Genomic DNA, 19,210 nt, shown 5'->3' with positions numbered 1-19,210 from the left:
CAGGAAGGGAGAGGAAGAAGGCGTTTGAGCAGGGGTTGGTGAAGGCGGGGTGCCGACCCAGGACAGCACGTTAGGCTTAGATGTTTGTATAACGCTTGACAACAGCACCCCACACAGGGTCGCTAGCCCTCCAGCCCCCAACTTCAATCAAGCATAAGAATTATGCTTAAGAATAAGAATTATGAGTAGAGGCCTAGAATTTACCCCTAAACAGGGCTGAACTAAATGGAGGAAAGACTGGGGAACTTGGTAGATGGCATTTCAGGTCCCTCCAGGAGGAGGGAGAAAAAAAGCAGGACCATCCCCTGAGGCCTGTCTGCAAGAAATGAGGATGTGTGTGTTTTACTCTGAGCAAAATCATTGACAGTTGAATCTCGGCTTCAGGGTGGCCTTGTTCCTGGAAACTAGTCTGGGCAGGGGCTGCAGAGATGGCAGTGCGGGTGTGTCTAGGGGACCTGTTCCCTGGATTGGGGGTGTGAGAGAGGATAGTTCATGCCTTGGGGAGGTTGAAAGCATCTGTGCTCAGTGCCCAGTGTGAGGGGAGTGATTGGGTTAGCATCTTTGTTTTGTGGCTGGTTGAATACCTGATGGAGACTCAGGCCTTGAACCTTGCTATGATGGTGGCTAGAGATAACCAGAGCTGAATTCAACTAGGCTAGGGTTGTTCTGTGGGCCTTGGGATTTGGGTGGCAAGAGTGTTTTGAAAGAAAACTTTGGTTTAGGTGTGTTTAAGGGTGCATGTTATGCACTCTCCTTCCTAAGCATTTTGTTGGCCCTCTGTGCTGCTTGGATCTTTGTCGATGTTTTTGGTTTATAGAAGAAGGGAGAAACTTGGAAGGCTGGGTGCAGTGGCAGGTTATGGTACAGCACACTCTGACTCAGAAGTATTGGGTCCAGGCCCCAGATAAAACACTTTGCTGTGCCTCAGTTAACCCAGCTATAAAATGGGGATGATAACAATACTACTTCTAGATCATGAGATTGAAGTCAGACACATTAAGCAAAAGCGTACGTGAAAACTATAAAGCCTTTGTAGATATAGAGGATTGTTGTTACCATGGTTTCTGCTAGCTGAAGGCTATCATCTTTTTTACCTCCCAGTGGCCAAGAAATGCCTTAGCTTCCTGTGGTTAAAAAAAAAAAATTACTTGTAGTGTTCTGTTTTTAAATTATGAATCAAAACATGTCATTGTAGGAAAATGTGAATCGTATAAAAGTATGTAGGGAAGCCTGAAAGTCACCCACAATCCTACCATCACTAAGGTAACTACTTGGGTAATGACTAAGAACTTCTTGTTGGATCGATATCTTATTTCTACCCCTTTTAAAAATTCTATGTGCATATATACACAAGTGCATGTTATGTTACAAGATGGAGGAGATACTATCCAGTCAATATTGTATGATGCCTTTTCCCTCTTAAGTACATATATAAACATTTTCTCAAATCCAACAAAAATTCTTCAGATGCCTCGATGTTAATTGCTGCTTGATACTGCAGCCTATGAATGTCTGATTAGCTGTTTTTCTCTGTTATTTTGGTTGCCTCCCAATTTTCCCTCTGCCTGTTTTTGTAGTCTTAGTTACTGGGTGGCAGGTGGAGATACTGGTCGGCTTTGAGAAGATGGGGAGGGTTAGCTGTGATGGAGGTGGGGCAGGGAGGAGGAGGCTGGGCAGGGTTGCCCCTGCATGCTGCCACCTTGGGAGAATGCTGAGAACACGGGCTCTAGATCTTAATCACTGATCTCTACGGGTGGCGGCTTCTCCCTCCCATCACTCTGTGTGCTTGTTGCCTTGTGTTGGCTTGGTTGCCTTAATTTTTCTCTTGATGTGCTGTGGATCAACTAGGAGGAACTCTCTTCTTCAAAGCCCAAGATCCTTCAAGAGGTGGATTTCACATGTCTGCCAGTCCTAGACACAGGACTGACCATATTGCAATAAGTTGTGTTAGTCACTCAGTTGTGTCCGACTCTTTGCGACCCCACGGGCTCCAGCCCACCAGGCTCCTCTGTCCATGGGATTTCCCGGGCAAGAATACTGGAGTGGGTTGCCATTCCCTTCTCCAGGGGATCTTCCTGACCCAGGGATCGAACCCGGGTCTCCCACGTTGCATGTAGATTCTTTCCCTCCTCAGCCACCAGGGAACACTATAGGAAGGGGCTGACGTATTGCAATAGATCTTCTCAAAAGCCCCTCATTAGGTGGACCATTTGCCACCCATTTCCGGTTCTCTTGGTTCTTCCTTCGCCCCATCCCCCCCATTACCACAGGCCAGGCAGGGAAGGCTAGAACTTACCCTGCGGAGGATATGCATTCCCTCCTCCTTATAAGGTAAATGTTCTCCAGGGTTTGATAGCTTGATTTGCTGCCCTTCGCAGCAACCTACACCAAGGCCAAGAACTGGGGGTAGGAGGCACTTGGACACCCCACGCTACCTCGCCTGCCCACGGGGAGCTCTGGTCCCAGCGGGGATAGGTTTCAGTTGCATGGCTTGGTAATTGGGTCAGAAGGCTCAGGTGAGGGCAGGTCCTGCTTTGCTCTTAAAGTGCCGGTGACCCAGCTGGGTTTGCGTTTTCCCGTTTCTTGTCAGGCTGGCCGGGGAAAGCAGTGACGCGTTAGGGGCCAGCCACCCCCTCAGCTAAGCTCCTCCAAGGGGAGACTTAAGCTGACTCAACTGGTATGATTTCTGAACCACGACCCCGGTGGGAATCTTTCTAGGTGGGAAGGTGACTTATTTATCTTCCTTTTCTCAGGTTCTTGTGGGGTTTGAGCAATTCCAGCGTGGATTTCTTCAGGCACTCTGATGAAAACATTGTGTTTAGTAACTGACCTAGCGTTTGTCACACAGTAGCTGACAACAAATATTTGTTGAGTGAACGTTGTTTTGCAGGCATCTCTCACCTGAAAGTAAAAACAAAGTGAGATAAGAACAACAACAAAAAAGAATCTAAATGCAACATCCCAGGCAAGCAGTTCTTCAGGGATTGCTCTTTCCTTTAGACACCCATTTGGGACAAGCCTTTGTTTCCCCGCTGGCACCAAATGTTATCTGCTAGGCTGCGCCAAGCCCTTCTATTTGTATGAGAATCAATTGCAGACTTTACCCAGGCTGGCTCCTGTAGCCAATGAGTTCCACTCAGCCTCTGTGGGGGAGATAAACAGACCCAGGTGAGGAGGCTGTCCTAACAGAAGGGAGCTTGTCTCATGACTGTTTTTAGTACTCTAGGTTTAGGCACTGTGATATTTGATTATTCCAGGGCTTCTGAGCTTTACCAGACTCAGTTACAAGAGCACTGGATTGTTCTAGGGATAACCAGCTCAGACTCCCCTTCCCTCCCCACCCCCGAACCCTGTACAGAACCTTCCGGTGGCCCAGAGAAAGGAAACCTGACTTGAGGCCCAGCTCTCAGATTCCTGTGGATACTCTGCCTGCTCATCTATGTAAGTGAGGACTTTGCAACCAGGACCCACCCCTTTGCCTACTTCTGTCTCATCACGATGCTGTCATTCCGTAGTTATCTAAAAAGAGAGCAAGCGCTTCAAGTTCTTGTCTATCCTTTGCTGTTTCCATAACTTTTTTCTTCCCTCTCCTGAGATGAGATTGAAAAGGGCAATTTCCCTTCTGTTCCCTTGGTACTTCAGGAAGGACTGTGTTCCAGCAGGGATGACATCATCTTTTTATTTTTCTGCCTCAGGATTTAAATAGAAGAAATGTGATCTACTTACATGATAAGTCTGATTTGGCTGGAGCATGAAAAATAAATGGCTTTGGAATAAGAATCAAAAGAACCTTTTAACTTCTTTTCTTTTCTTCCCCACCTGGCACAGTTTATTCCCATATTTAGTTTCTTTGCTGTAATCTAATGAAACTGTAGCTCTATCATATGGGAACAGTGGCTGGGAACTTTTCCCAGGGGCTGGCCTAATTCTGTCTCCCCACTTCTCCCCCTCCCCGCAACCCAGATCATGGCCCTCCACCCCCGCAGAGTTCGGCTGAAGCCCTGGCTTGTGGCCCAAGTGGATAGTGGCCTGTACCCGGGGCTCATCTGGCTACACAGGGACTCCAAACGCTTCCAGATTCCCTGGAAACATGCCACCCGGCACAGCCCCCAGCAAGAGGAGGAAAATACCATTTTCAAGGTAAAGGTCTTCTTTTACCATCTCATTTGAAATGTTTTCCAGTTCTCAGACCTTTGTGGTTTTTTGTTGTCTTGTTTTCAATTTTGGCGTGAAGAAGGTACTGATCCAAGATGCTGATGCAGCAGAATATTGTTGATGCGAGTGGGGGGACAGACTTAGCAGGCATAGTGATTTCTCTTGTTGGGGCATGTCTGTTATTACGGTTGAGGCCGTTTATTCTTTCCCATCGGTCGAAGGTACTCAGCTCACCTCCCAAGGGATGCCACGTGTGATTGGCTATGCTCCTGTTAATTGCCTGTAGGCTGGAGCTGTTCTGGAGCTCTGGAGGGTCAGCCAGCAGTCAATCTTTCACTCACTCAAGGCTCTTGCTCTGGCTTGGAAACGGCTATGCAGACCCAGGCAGAACTACTGAGTGGTAGCAGGCTCCTAACAGCCCGGAGAATGGGTGTTGAGGGCCCTCTGCAAGTTTCTTTTGGTATTAAAACATTTTGTCCCATCCATCGATGCATGCGTGCTCTGTCGTGTCTGACTCTTTGCGACACATGGACTGTAGCCCTCCTTGCTCCTCTGTCCATGGGATATTTTCCAGGCAAGAGTATTGGAGTGGGTCACCATTTCCTCTTCCAGGGCATCTTCCCAACCCAGAGATTAAACCCCCATCTCCTTCATTGGCAGGCAGGTTCTTGACCACTGAGCCATCTTAAAAAAATGAATGGTGATTTAATTACACGTTTTTATTCTACAAATGTTTTCTTAAGTAAAGAATAGCTCGGATGTGAGAGTTATTTTGCTTAACTGAAAACAAGATTGAATCACATGGCATTTTATAAAATGTAAGTGAAACCAAAATCTAAGACGGAAGTCAGTGAGAAGGTAGTTGTGGGAAGGGCTATTATGTGGTTTGTAACTCTGGAACCTGTGCCTCTGCTCCAGACCAACTTCTCTGTGCTGGTCAGTCTTCTGTCTCTTGAGTAACTTTAGTTTCTGCACCTCCAAAACACGGAGAAATGAGTTTCTCCATTTTTTCCCTGACTAGCAGCTGTAAGTCAAGTGAAATCCAGACTCTATCCTGAGCCTCTCAAGATTGATGCTCCAGGTTCTGGCTGAGATTGGGCTAGGAGGGGTGGACTCAAACCTCAAAGGAGAGCCATCCTAGAACTGTTATATTGGGTATAGAGATGAGAGGTGGAGAAAAAATTGGCCTGTGAATACTTACAAAGTAGATCAGTGCTTTTAATTTAAAAATTTAATAATGATATAAAAGTGGTAAGGAAACCAGCACCAATTATTGGAGCTGGCATCAGAGGAGGATGGGCCTGGTCTGGCCTCTTGCCGTGGCCTTGGCCTGCAGCCAGACTTGCTGTTAAAGTGCCTGGTGGTGGCTGGCCATGGGGAAAGAGGCTGGTTCCCGAATGTTCCACTCACGAGAATGTTCTTGATCCTTAGGCCTTGAGGAAAAGGTAGCTGTGGGCAGCCGCTCTGTCCTAGTTATAGCCGTGCATCTGTTTGGGGAATGCTAGGGGGAGGTCTGGATGTCAGGAGGAGAGTGAGGGTGCCCTCACAGATCCCAAGCTCTGGCAGGCCTTTGGCAAGATAAGGGTGCCGAGTTGATGACCAGCCTTAAGTGGGTGTCTGCTCCACACTCTAGGCGCATTATCTCATTTAGTTCTTGATGATGCTGGAAGGAGGTTACCCTCCTTTTGTAGATGTAAAAGCTGAATCTCAGAGGGGTTACATAACTTGCCCAAATCACATAGCCAATAAGTGGTGGGGCCAGGATTTGAACCCAGGCCTATCTGCTCCCCGCTCTATTATCAGACAGTCCCTTCTGACCAGGAGCTGGGAGTCCTGGCTTCAGATCCGACTCCCGTCACTCACATGTATGGTCTTGAACAAGTCACATAATCTCTTTGGGCTTTAGCTTCCCCTTTGGTAAAATCGGGATAAAACCAGTCTTGCCTGCCTCACGAGATTGTTGTGAGCATTGAGTGAAATAAACGTCTAGAAAGGGACTCATAAATTGCCATAAAAATGCAGAGACTGTGTCCATTTTTGGAAGAGAAATAGGGACCTGCCCGGTGACCAGAATCTCAGATTGGGTTTGAACAAGGGTTGTTTATGAAGACAACGGCTGTCATGTGGTGGATACGACCCTCTGCTGCATCAGCCTCAGGTCCTCCACAGCATCTGAATGGGCCCTGGGGGGTGGCTGTGCTGTGAGCAGAAAGGGCTCTGGGTTAGTTTGGCTGCTCTCCATGGAGGGGCAGGGATTCAGGGAGCCACAGAAATTTGCAGACCTGTGCCAAAGTCAGCACTGCCCAAGCCAGCTGAGTGGGTCCAGAAGGGGAGTGGACCTGGAGGTCAAACAAATGGAGGGGAAAACGGAGAGGCAGCTGCCAGGCACCGCCAGGCGCGACTGGAGATAGGACTCTCTGACACTGGGGACCAGTGAGGTGGAGATCTCCTACCGGGGGCTGGATGCAATGGAGCCTGCTACATGACTGAGGGCAGCAGCCTTGTCAGCCCTCTTCACTCCATACTGCACAGCAAGGAGGGGAGCCCCCCTGGCCCCAGAAGAGGATAGGAAGAAGTGAGTGAATTGGAGGAGAAGGATTCAGGTTGGCCATTGGAAGAAGCTTCCTCGTGACTGCGAGGCTCTGCAGGGAGTGACTGAGGGAGACCAGAATGCTCAGCGAAAAACTCCGTCTGGGCTTGAGGATCAGAGGTGGGACTGGACGAGCGACGGGCCCCGTCAGCTTGAACAGGCTGCCGTGTGCTTCCCGATCTCGAGTCCTCGGCAGACGACATCCCCCTTTTCTGCACCAGGACGTACTACACAGCCCTGAAGAAAGCGCAGACATGGAAAGTATGTTCACGGTGGGGAAGGGCGGATATCCCATGAAGCAGACACGGGGATGCCTGTTAGACCTGGAAACTGAAAACTGGAGAGGCAAGGCCACAGTGGGTTTGGCCCAGGCCACCAGCCACTGGTGTTTCCAGAGAAATGTTCCCAATGTGGCAGTTTGAGGAAGTAGGGAAAGGCAGGCGATGTGAGTTTATTAGGACTTGAGGCCCTCTGCCGCCCGCTGAGGCGAGTTGAATTCTCAGAGTGCGTGTCCTGCCCTCCTGCAGGCTATTTTAGTCCTAAAGGCACTTGGTTTCTGCAGTTATTTGTGCATCAGATTGAAGACGGAAGGCGGGGGAGGGAACAGCAAGACCACACTCTTCATATCATATGCCATCTTCCTTTTTCTTCTTGTTATATAAGCAACTCATGTCAAAAAAGAAGTAAAACAAAACAAAATAAATTATCTGCAATCCCGCTTTCAAAGTTACCATTAGTATCTTCGTGTGTATTTGTTTCAGATGTTTCTTTATTTTCAGCCCTTCATTATGGTCATTTTAGTTACCAACTGGCACCAAAGCTTGAGATAAGGCTTCTCTTTTCACGAGATTATATTTGCATCTGGTTTACTCTCACTCCGGCCCTCTCTCGCCTGGTCCTCCAGGGTGGTGTTTCCCGCTGCAGCCTCTGTACACTTGGGGTTGGGACGATGGGGCGGCCAGGCGGGGCTGAGTGTGTCTGTCTGCATACGGAAGGGTGGGCACGCTTTGCAGCATGTCTGAGCAACAGCAGGTATTCACTGCAGTTTCCTGTCCTCCAGGCCTGGGCTGTGGAGACAGGGAAGTACCAGGAAGGGGTGGATGACCCTGACCCAGCTAAATGGAAGGCCCAGCTCCGCTGTGCTCTCAACAAGAGCAGAGAATTCAACCTGATGTATGATGGCACCAAGGAGGTGCCCATGAACCCAGTGAAGATATATCAAGTGTGTGACATCCCCCAACCCCAGGGCTCGATCATTAACCCAGGTGAGGCCCCAGCTGCTGGGAAGAAGGTGGACAGTGTGCTGGGTTCCCGGCTAGATCCTTCAAGAGATAGTCAGCTTGAAAATTGCCTCACTTAGGATGTTTATGACAGCTGAACAAGAAATCCTGTCCCTAGAGAGGCTCAGAGAACAAAAGATATAAACGCAGCAAGGTGTTCCTGCTATCTAGTGGAACACTAAAGCATTAGAAAGTAGAGGGAGCATAGAGTTCTGTAAAAATAGCTTCTCTCTGGGCTCATCAAGAAGAGAGGCCATAGAGTTTAGAATAAGGAGGGATTAAAACTTGGAAGGTCTGAGTTCTAAACCTGGTTCTTTTCACTTGGCTACCATGGGACTTTGAATCAAGTCCTTTGACCTTTTGAGCCCCAGTTTCTTCCATTATAAACCTGGGATCTCATCTTTCCTGCCTATTTCAAAGGCTGTTCTAAGACTCAATTAACATGACATTCTAAAAGCTGTTAAGTTCTTTTTATAAATAATGGGTGAATGTCATTGAATTTGTAGGGTAAGATCCAACTAAGAGCCAGATAATTTAGACTTGACCCCCAGTGAATCTAGGGAGGCCCCGCCTTGAGGGAAGGTTCTGTCCTCACATTAAGTTTACAAAGGAGAGAAGTTGTGGTCCTTGGGTCCTTAAAAGGGATGCTAATGCATCCCAGTAGGTTTAGCTGCTGCTGCTAAGTCACCTCAGTCATGTCCGACTCTGTGCGATCCCATAGACGGCAGCCCACCAGGCTCTGCTGTCCCTGGGATTCTCCAGGCAAGAACACTGGAGTGGGTTGCCATTTCCTTCTCCAACGCATGAAAGTGAAAAGTGAAAGTGAAGTCGCTCAGTCGTGTCCGACTGTTTGTGACCCCATGGACTGCAGCCTACCAGACTCCTCCATCCATGGGATTTTCCAGGCAAGAGTACTGGAGTGGGGTGCCATTGCCTTCTTCGCCAGTAGGTTTAGAGGAGAAGTTAAAAGTTTTCTAGGAGAAGGGAATAGGGTGTGCAGCTCCTGGGTAGGGGAGGGGATGAGAGCTTACATTAGGGTTCTAGAGAAGGAGCTGGAAGGGGGGGCAAACACCTTTGGTCCCCACACTTTGGCCGGGGCATTGGGGGTGCATGCTGAACCCCAGGAGCCTCTGTGCTGGCAGTGGCTAGCTTGAACAGTGGGTCAGCTACCAGGATGACAGTGAAAAGTGAGCGGCTAGCTTGTGGGCTTGTGCGTCTGTTTTTCGGGTAGGATCCACTGGGTCTGCTCCTTGGGATGAGAAAGACAATGATGTGGATGAAGAAGATGAGGAAGATGAGCTGGACCAGTCACAGCACCACGTCCCCATCCAGGACACCTTCCCCTTCCTGAACATCAATGGTGAGTGGAGTGATGGGGGTGGGGGTGGGGCTGCGGAGGGATGAAGAGGAGGTAAGGGGCTTTCATTTTGCAACTGCTGACACTATACCCACCGCTGCCCTGGGAGCAATGACCAGACCCTGTGGCCAGGCTGCCAGTCTGTTAGCAAGTAGGGGCCATGGGCAAAGGAATTCCGTAGGCCCGGTTATCCCAGTGGGTTGGCTTCTAGGCATAGAGAGCATCTTCTGAGTCTTATGTATAATTCAGAGAAATTAAAAAATGAAATTCATTCTCAATCGCATATACAAATACACCAGCTGTTACAAATTTAGCTGATTTTCTTCAGGTCAAAGTGCAGACATCATTTTCATGAATTGTAGGCCAATTCTTCTGGTGTTTGTCTTGGTACAAATTTTCTGTCACTCCCTTAACAGGGTCTACTCTGCTGAGACTGTATCATGGGAACCTTGTGGCTTCTACAGCTCTTAATACTAGGCTCTGATAAAATTTATCTACTAGAGACTTTTATCTTTTTTTTTTTTTTAACCTTTTGAATTCAGCTTCCCAGGAAAAATGAGGGGTTTGAGGGTCACTGTGTGACAGAGCAGGTACTGCATTTTCCATTGCGCTGAGGATTCTCAAACACAGGGCGAATTGCTCTTCTGTAGCATCTTCACTTGAACTTGCCACTGACATGCTGCTAGTCATGTGACTTGCATTCAGTTGAGCAGCTTTTCACTGCCTTTCTAAGTTCCATCTGGCTGTGCACGTGTGCTAAGTTGCTTCAGTCGTGTCCAACTCTTTGTGACTCCATGGACTGTAGCCCACCAGGCTCCTCTGTCCATGGGAGTCTCCAGACAAGAATACTGGAGTGGGCTGCTATGCCTCCTCCAGGGGATCTTCCCAATCCAGGGATTGAACCTGAGTCTCTTACATCTCCTGCATTGGCAGGCAAGTTTTTTTTTTACCACTAGTGCTACCTGGCTGCTGTGGGTCAAATGAGATAATTTTGCCACCTAGAAAATTCAGTATAGCAAGATGATTCCTTTAGGATTTTGGAATACCCTACTCTAGATGATGCCCCTTCCTCAGAGAGTCAAGAAATGACTCTTATGTGTCTACTTGTCTTCCTTCACTTACCCTGTCATTCATAACTTTGCAACCAAGTGATGAGTAAAGACAGTCATCATAGAGCTCGCTCAGGCTAATATTGCCACAGCTACATTCCCATTTAGTGAGATTTTAAGATTTGGACATTTGGAAATGTGAGATCCTTTCCCAAATCCTTGGCTGACTCATTCTGTTCTTCTCACCCCTTAAAAGGATACAGTTCATTTCCAAGATCTTGATTTCCTCTTTCTTTCTTTCTTTAATATATATATACTTTATTTTATTATTATTATTTTTTTTTACTATTTAAAAAATTATTTTTCTGATTTCCTATTTCTTTTCATGTCTTATTAAAGATTCTGTTGTGTGGCCTTGTGTTATGGGCCACCTTGGATCCTTTATGGAAACATGTGAACATATATTAAAAACAAAAGTAAAATAGGTACATAGATTTAACCAGACTTGTACACAAAGCATCAAAGAAACATTAACCTCTGTGATTTCAGAGCTGTTGGGCAGAGAAAGAAGAATTGTTGAAGAATAGATGCATAAAAGGTGAGGTTAGGAGGAAAAAAATCTGAAAACTTTGGAGTGAGCCAACTTTGACAATAGCAGGGAAATAGGATGGGTTTTTCATTCTCTTAAGTTCTCTTCACTTCGCTACTATGGGACTTAGAATCAAGTCCTTTGACCTTTTGAACCTCAGTTTCTTTAATTGGATACTTTGGAATAAATAATACTCTTACATGGTTTAGATTCATAATGGTACAAAAAGGAAATCAGCTGAAAGATTTTCCTTCCATCCTTTCTCTAAACAGTTCCTTTCCTGGAGGAGACAGATCTTACCAGTTTCTTGAGTATGCTTTTACATGTTTCATGCATATAAAGTATTTGTTTGTTTTTAAACGAATTTCTATGTATTAACACTCAAAGTTAATCAACCAGTTTAGTTGAGTTCATTTTACAGAAGACAACCAGCTTCTATTTAATTGCTGGGCCCAAATTTTGCAACAGGGAACCTCACGTTCATACCCATTCTGATTTAATCCCAGAGAAAACTCACTTGTCTGTTAGTCATCAGCAGATGCACGTTGTTAGAATTATGAGTCGATGCAAGAACTAACAAGATTAGGAAGCAGAAGCAGGAGAACCTTGTTTCTTTTTGGTGTCTGTTGGGGGAATTATTGACGGGCTGCTACACTGAGTTGTGGTCCAGTGTTGGACCTTTTAGGGTTTAGAGCCTCAGACCCAGGTGGTATGCATGAGTGGTACCCTGCCATCTCACCCACATCCTTCTGTTCTAGGTTCTCCCATAGCACCAGCCAGTGTGGGCAACTGCAGTGTGGGTAACTGCAGCCCTGAAGCAGTGTGGCCCAAAACGGAACCTCTGGAGATGGAAGTGCCCCAGGCACCTATACAGCCTTTCTATAGCTCTCCAGAGCTGTGGATCAGCTCGCTCCCAAGTAAGTAAGCCTTGGTTTCCTAAGTGGATCTTCAGCTCCTGTTACAGTCCATTTCCTGCCCCAGCTTCTGCCTCCATTTCTTTGCCATGTATAGAATAGTCCCCCAGGCAGCCTCTGTGTCTGGTTCCTGGCTGGCTGATGAGTCACCTGGGAAGAAGTAGAGAAACATTAGCCCATACCTGCTTGCCCAAGGAGATGCTCTGATTGGCTGCTGTGCAGCTCTGAGTTACTCCCCTCTTAGGTGGGTGGAAGGCCTGGGTTTATCAGTTTGCCTAGGGGATTTGGGGACCAGGTTAGTTGTGGGATAGGGAGGTTAATGACTGTGGATTTGGTCAAGGAGGTTCTTGGGTGTTGAGGGGCTTTAGGATCCAGAGAATATCTCTTTCAGAACTGTGCACAAATCCATCTCAGTGAAGAATCAATGTCACTGCCTCTCCCTTTCACAATACACATGGTAGGGGTGGTGGGCTGGGGGAAGGCGGAGAACTACCATTGTGTCCAAGAGGCTGATAGCTTTGCTAAGACCTATAGCGTTCAATAGACATTTGCTGAGTGAAAATTTGCTGTGCTGTGAACTGTGTCCTTTTGTGATATATTAGAACAGATCAACAGTGTGTGCTCATCTGTGTACTTCTCAGAAGGATGGCTTGGTATTTTTTATTGTCTCTCTGGTTTCTTTAAACAGTGAGTCAAACATGATAACACAAACCAGATGCTGCCTTAGTTTTTCCAGCTCCTTCCAACACCTATTGATGTAAAGACTCAGTACAAAATGGGGAGACTAGGACCCAGAACTTTGGCTGGAGGAATTCTAGCTGTTAGGGAGTGGTGATTGAACCGAGATAGTATAGATGGACTTTGAACTGTTTGCTTCAAGGCAGCATTTTGAGGGAATATTCCCAGGATATGTTGAGGTCTCCCTGTGTTGCAGGAAGGATAACTATGCCAGTGGCCTTCCTGGATGCTCGCTGAAAGGTGGCTTGATCCTAATGGACTTGCACGAGTCTTAGGGATGGACAGGCAGAGCAGTGGAGCAGGACTCTCACTGTCCCTTCTTACCTTGCAGTGACTGACCTGGACATCAAATTTCAGTACCGTGGGAAGGAGTATGGGCAGACCATGACCGTGAGCAACCCCCAAGGCTGCCGGCTCTTCTATGGGGACCTGGGTCCCATGCCTGACCAGGAGGAGCTCTTTGGTCCCGTCAGCCTGGAACAGGTCAAGTTCCCGGGGCCGGAGCACATCACCAATGAGAAGCAGAAGCTGTTCACCAGCAAGCTGCTAGACGTCATGGATAGAGGACTGATTCTGGAGGTCAGCGGGCACGCCATCTATGCCATCAGGCTGTGCCAGTGCAAGGTGTACTGGTCTGGGCCATGTGCCCCATCACTTGTTGCCCCCAACCTGATTGAGAGACAAAAGAAGGTCAAACTGTTTTGTCTGGAAACGTTCCTTAGTGGTGAGTCTTTTTTCAGAGGATGATGGGTGGGAATGGCTCCCTGCAAGTATGTCTTCCTCCTTCCTGCCCTACCTTTCCTGGCTCTGCAAAGATCTTAAGGAAACAGTTTCTTCGGCAAGAAGTCAAGGTAGAAGAGAACCCTGATTCTGAAAAATAACAGTGACTGGGGCAGAAGGATGTTCCACTCCAAAGGTATACATTTGAAGCCAGGTTTAGGTTGGCTGTGGTTCCATTGTTGGCAGAAGAGGGAGACAGCCTTTCGTTGCTCCCCAGAGTCCACCAACTTATCCTTCACTTTAGAAGGTGACCCTACTCTTCATAATGGTTAAACATACAGTCTTCTCATATTCGGGACTTATTTGAATGGCAAATTCAAGCAGGTATATTTAAGGAGAGGAATGAGATGTAAATTTTCCGATGTGATTTGAACCCAAGTCTAGTTTAAGTGGTGTCCGATAAAACCCTCTGAAATGATGAAGATCTTCTATACTTGTGTTGTTTGGTATGGTAGTCACTAGCCACATGTGGCTGTTGAGTATGTAGATGTGACTAATGTGACTAAAGAAATATTTACTTTTAATGAATTTAAATGCAGTAGCCACATGTGGCAAGTGGCTACTATACTAGACAACATAACATAAAAGCTGGTATTTACTGAGTGGATATGGAATGACCCAGTACACCAAACTGCTCTTCCATGCTCTACAGATCTCATTGCCCACCAGAAAGGACAGATAGAGAAGCAGCCACCATTTGAGATCTACCTATGCTTTGGGGAAGAATGGCCAGATGGGAAACCCCAGGAAAGGAAACTCATCTTGGTTCAGGTGAGGAGATAAGTGTCAACAACTCTTTGCCTTTTTATCAATACTTTAGCCCGTAGGTGTGGGGTTGAGCCCTGAGTTGAGGTATCTATCAGCCTGTGTGGATTTTAATCCCATTAGATGGAGTAGCAACAAAGTTTTGTATATTGTACAGCAGAACCAGGCTGGAGAATAGAGGGTCCTCAAGGCAAATTACTGATTCATGGGAGACTTTGTTTTCTCACTGACTTTAGAGTCTTGCAGAAACCTAATAGGATATGACTCTTTGCAGCTCTTTTGGAAGTAGCTACTTTTAAGGACATATTCTGGAAAGTGGCAGCAAGACCACTGTGGATTTGGCTGTGGATTTGTGCAACAGGATAGGCAATAGATGAAATTTGGTAAAAGTCTTTGTCAATAAGCAGTTATTTATTTAGGTAGGTGATGCGATGCTGCCTCTTGGTTCTTTATCTTCATCTGAACCAAATTCTAAAGTGAACCTTGGCAGGATAGTCCAGAGAGGTGAAAGCATATTCTGTGTCTAGACATTAAAGTTGGGGACTTCCCCATGGCCTCACTAGTCCTTCCTTCGATCTTGGGTCCCTCCTGCTGTTTTTTTTGTTTGTTTTTCTTTCTCTGAACGTTTTTCTCAGAGGATACCTGTGTGCTCTGTGTCCTGAACAGGTCATTCCAGTGGTGGCTCGGATGATCTATGAGATGTTTTCTGGTGACTTCACACGATCCTTTGACAGTGGCAGTGTCCGCCTGCAGATCTCAACTCCCGACATCAAGGATAACATCGTTGCTCAGCTGAAGCAGCTGTACCGCATCCTGCAAACCCAGGAAAGCTGGCAGCCCATGCAGCCCGCCCCCAGCATGCAACTGCCCCCTGCCCTGCCAGCCCAGTAATCATGAATGCCCTCTTCCTCTTTTTTACAATATTGTACATATGGATATTTTTTATTTTTCAGATTTAACCAGCTTTCAAGCCTTTCTTCTTTCTAACAATATTAGTAGTCTCTGACTCTCCAAGTATGTCTGGCTTTTAAAGTTGATTTAATTTATGAAAAAAATCACCCTTCATACTTGCCTCTTCTTCTTTAAACCTCCCAAGGTAGTATAATGTAGTATCAAAAGAAGGAGATTTAGCCTGGGAGTTTGGACAACAGGGTTCTAACTGCAGCTTTGCTTCCAGTGGGGTGACCTTGAACCAAGTCATTTAACCTCTTGGCTTCATATTTGTTACTATAAAGTGAAGGAGTTAGAATGATGCCTGAAATAATGCCAGCTTTAAGACTCTGACTTGATGACTTCATTCTATTTGTACAAGGCAAAACTGCCTGCAACAGAACCCTCCTGCCTTGTTCTTGCGCTATGTTTTTTTTTTTTTTTCGCTTTCATTAAAGTCCCCTGAAGCACTGATTTGTCCAGGATTGATCTCCGTTTGACCTGTTATGCTAGTATAGTAGGCTGGTTCCCTGATGGGGGAAGAGGGAGGGAGCTGGTTGTCAGCAGGTTGCTTAGGAACCAAGCTTGATATCTAAATAGAAATAGGTGCCAAAGTCTGAAAGTCACCCAGCCTGTGGAGTAAAAGCTCACAAATTGAGCTTCTAAAAGGAAGCTGTTGACATAGAAAAAGGTTAGGGTTCTGTGGTCAGGTGTTCAACTTGCTACCACTCAAATACAGGCATACCTCAGCGGTATTGCCAGACTAGTTCCAAACCACCACAATAAGGTGAATATTGCCATAAAGCAAGTCATACAGATTTTTTGCTTTCCCAAGGCATATAAAAGTTATGTTTACATTATGCCATAGTCTAACTGTGCAATAGCAGTATATCTAAAAATACAAATGTGTGTACCTTAATTAAAAATACTTGATTGCTAAAAAATGGTAACCATCATCTGAGTCTTCAGTGAGTCATAATGTTTTTGCAATCGTTACATCAAAGACCACATCACAGATCACCATAACGAAAAAAAAGTTTAAGTGTTGGGAGAATTACCAAAACATCACACATAGACATGAAGTGAGCAAATACTGTTGGAAAAATGGTGCCACTAGTCTTGTTTGATGCAGGGTTGCCACAAACCTTCGATTTGTAAAACACAGTATCTGCAAAGTGCAATAAAGCAAAACACAATAATAAAATGAGGTGTCTGTACCACTCTGTGTGTGTGTGAGAGAGATAGATGAGGGTGTATGACTCAGTGAGAGCCTTCAGAGAGGATAAAGCTCCCTTGTTCTTCTTTCCTTTCTTTGAGGAGGACCTGAGACTGAGCTGGGCACGCAGGACAAATGCCTCTGACTACAGAAGAGACAAGGACAGTTCCTCTGTGTAGGGAGATGTTTTCCTATCGTTTGGATTTTTTGCAGTTGGGAAAAATAGGGTGTTGAATATGTTAAGGTCAGTGTGAAGAAGGGCTGGACAGTGTTTTTCTGGAAAAGACTCACCTAGTACAAACCTGCACGTTTCCCTCCTGGGTGGAGGTAGGTGGGTTTGAACCATTAAGGTGAAGAGTGGTGCAGAACATTGCAGCCATGGCTGCCACAAACTGGTATTAGCTTTTACTTTGTCCTTGACCCTTTTACTCTTTTTAAGGTGAAATTATACATAATTTAAACTCCACGCCCTAAATGGAAAACAAGATGCTAGTCTCTAGTTGCAGGCTCCAATCCTCTTGAATACTGATACCTATTTTGGGCCATATCGTATTAAGAAAGTCTATGTCTGCTCTGCTACCCTTAAAGCCACCTCCTACTTGCTACTGAAGTTGAGCTAGCTAAAAAGTTGGGCTAGCTTTATTTCAAAAACCGTAAGCTCCCCTCAATTACAAGTGGCAATGGTACTTGTTTATTTGGAATGCTTAAGCTGTGGTTTTAGGGTCTCTAAGGGACCTAGTAGATCTGCTGTTACTAAAGTATGACCAAGAGAAATCTGAGTGCTTAATTGTGGGCAGAAGATGGGCTTCTGGAGACCAGGAAATATGCAAAGTATAGAAACTTTATACTTTGGGAGCATTTGAGTGGGTGAAGTGAGGGATTTGGAATTGACATCTGGCTGCCTCTGTGTCTGCATAGTTCAAAGTTAAAAAAAAAAAATCCACAGTAAATACATTGGGAGGACAACTGTTGGATCTGGGCCGGGCCTGTCCCCTTTTTCTATGTGATGCTAACAGGTTGTCCATCTGGATGAGGGCCCAGAAAATGTGAGCTGGCAAAGGGTGTAGAGCCTAGTGTTTAGGTGCCAAGAAAGACTGAACTTTTAGTATGTGACTGTAATGAAAAGCTTATGAATATGTCAGAGGAATGAATGAGTGGTTTTATGAGGCCTTAACCCAATAGCATAGTTTCTTCCTTGTTTTTTATCCTTTTCAGAACACTGGGAGAGTGCATGTAGGGCTGTCCACTGATCTCCCTTAGTGTTCTTTCTCTGGTCCTGATGCCAGGTATCCTTTCTTGCAGACCGAGTCTGCTATCTCATTTGGTTGTTACACCACACCCTCCCTCGGGTGTTTTCTACTTCCGTGCCTTCAGGCGGTGTCACTAGCTTTTTTGTTTTCTTCACTGTCCACCCTTCTCCCCATTGGGTTGGCCCCAGTCTGGATCTGCACATCCTGTTCAAAAGCAGACTCTGGAACTACCTGAATGTAGTTTGGGACACGAACCACATCATATTGATAAGTGAAACAAAAAAGAACATTTCTTCCCTCCCAATCTTGAGATGAAATGGCGCATGAGGACTTGTCATGGGGTCTCACTGGGAAAAAACCCCCAAAACTAGTTATAGGTATAAATTAGAGGGCAAATGTTGGATCTGGGCTGGTCCCTTGTCATATAATTAGGTCCCTGGCTATATGTCCCCAGAGCACCCTACACTTATCTTTCAGAATAATCAATGCCCTTGTAATTGCTCAGTATCTGTGTCCTGCATGACTGCAAACTTGCTGGAGGTAAGGACTCTGTGTCTTGGACTGTGCTGCCAGCCCTAGCACAGTACCTGGTACACAGCATGTTCTTCTTGTTAGAATAAATGAATGAACTAAGTAAGTCTTTCCTTCTAGAGACTGATTGCTAACTACTACGGGAAAACAAACGCAGGCAGGGAAAAAATTCTAAAATTAGTTTCTACTCTGCTTCTGTCTCCCTCTGAGCTAAGAACATTAACATGGGAACCCTACAAGCCGGTCCTCCTTCCAAGCTGGCCACGCCTCCACTGGACAGGGTCTCTCTTCCCAGTATGAAGACCCAAGGTACAGCCGGGAGTGAAACTTCCAGGATAGGTGCCCACCGTTCCCTTTAGCCTCTGCTCTGCTCACGTATCAACAAGTTTGGGCCATTTCTTTAGATATTTTCCCAAGAAATTCTTCCCCTTCGTGGTATGGGTCATATCGCTGGTAAACCTTTCAGTGAAATAACTTTTTCTTCTTAATGACCTGATTGAAAAGCTTCTCCATCTCTGACTCCCATTTCTCATGTTAAGTCAGCAAACTGAATTCCTACAGCCTGGGTTCCACGAAGGTGGGATTTTTGGTCTGTTTCGTACGCTGTCAATATCTCCAGCGCCTAGAAACATACATAGCACACAGCTGTTCGGAAGAAAAACACTCATGCCCGTCACGCCCTATTTAGAGATGACGAACCTTGGCCAGGACACTTGTCCACCCACTTCTCGGAATTCAGCCTTTCAGATTCAGGGTTTAGGCAGGTCAAAGTGAAAAAAGCTTTGTAGCACCACCTACAAGTGAAGATCAGTAAAGCACGTCGCTAATCTTGAGATGTTTCGTTTGGAGAGGAAAGTGAATTTCTCCAGAAACAAATAAAACGGTGTTCCGGCGCCGCGTGCTCTGCTTCTGCCCTCTGGGTCAGGTGGGACACTGGACTTAATATACACGGTGGGGAAGTGGCGGAGCGCTGGCAGAGGCCGACGACGACCAGCTTCACCCGCCAGCTTTCCGCCACTCCTCCCCTTTCCGTTCCTACGCCGACGGGCGGGACCAACGCCTCTCT

The 19,210-nt window shown here is 46.2% G+C and overlaps 1 protein-coding gene and 2 long non-coding RNA genes across 12 annotated transcripts in view; 1 reads left to right on the top strand and 2 right to left on the bottom strand.

The window, feature by feature from the left end:
• LOC145506041 (uncharacterized) overlaps window positions 1-6,953 on the bottom strand; it is an 18,939-nt gene extending 11,986 nt beyond the window's left edge. The window contains exons 1-4 of the long non-coding RNA XR_014053469.1: window positions 4,192-6,953; window positions 3,472-3,686; window positions 3,105-3,143; window positions 2,831-2,901 (exon numbers count right to left, since the gene is read on the bottom strand). This is a non-coding gene — a long non-coding RNA (uncharacterized LOC145506041). The remainder of the gene's footprint in view (window positions 1-2,830; window positions 2,902-3,104; window positions 3,144-3,471; window positions 3,687-4,191) is intronic.
• The window catches only part of IRF6 (interferon regulatory factor 6), a 17,323-nt gene extending 972 nt beyond the window's left edge, over window positions 1-16,351 (top strand). For 4 of the 9 annotated variants that reach the window (XM_081489655.1, XM_081489654.1, XM_081489657.1 and 1 more), the window contains exons 2-9: window positions 3,359-3,441; window positions 3,964-4,140; window positions 7,806-8,010; window positions 9,257-9,385; window positions 11,779-11,937; window positions 13,004-13,396; window positions 14,105-14,223; window positions 14,884-16,351. In XM_081489655.1, the coding sequence (XP_081345781.1) occupies window positions 3,967-4,140; window positions 7,806-8,010; window positions 9,257-9,385; window positions 11,779-11,937; window positions 13,004-13,396; window positions 14,105-14,223; window positions 14,884-15,108 (1,404 nt within the window). In that variant the 5' untranslated portion in view covers window positions 3,359-3,441; window positions 3,964-3,966 and the 3' untranslated portion in view covers window positions 15,109-16,351. Of the gene's footprint in view, window positions 1-265; window positions 1,104-1,195; window positions 1,264-2,270; window positions 3,442-3,963; window positions 4,141-7,805; window positions 8,011-9,256; window positions 9,386-11,778; window positions 11,938-13,003; window positions 13,397-14,104; window positions 14,224-14,883 lie in introns of those variants that run through there. The other 5 variants (XM_081489663.1, XM_081489656.1, XM_081489661.1 and 2 more) reach the window with 4 other exon arrangements.
• Window positions 11,161-19,210, bottom strand: LOC145506038 (uncharacterized). 2 transcript variants are annotated; one of them, XR_014053465.1, is made up of 4 exons: window positions 18,844-19,210; window positions 14,860-15,030; window positions 12,997-13,341; window positions 11,161-12,084 (listed from the first exon to the last, which is right to left on the bottom strand). It is a non-coding gene; the product is annotated as an uncharacterized LOC145506038 (long non-coding RNA). The 2 variants fall into 2 exon arrangements; XR_014053466.1 differs by lacking the exon at window positions 14,860-15,030.

This window comes from Giraffa tippelskirchi, chromosome 5 (genome assembly GCF_054371585.1).
Source record: "Giraffa tippelskirchi isolate mGirTip1 chromosome 5, T2T-mGirTip1v1.2.pri, whole genome shotgun sequence".
NCBI classification, from domain to species: domain Eukaryota; kingdom Metazoa; phylum Chordata; class Mammalia; order Artiodactyla; family Giraffidae; genus Giraffa; species Giraffa tippelskirchi.
This window is presented reverse-complemented; position numbering and strand designations above follow the sequence as displayed.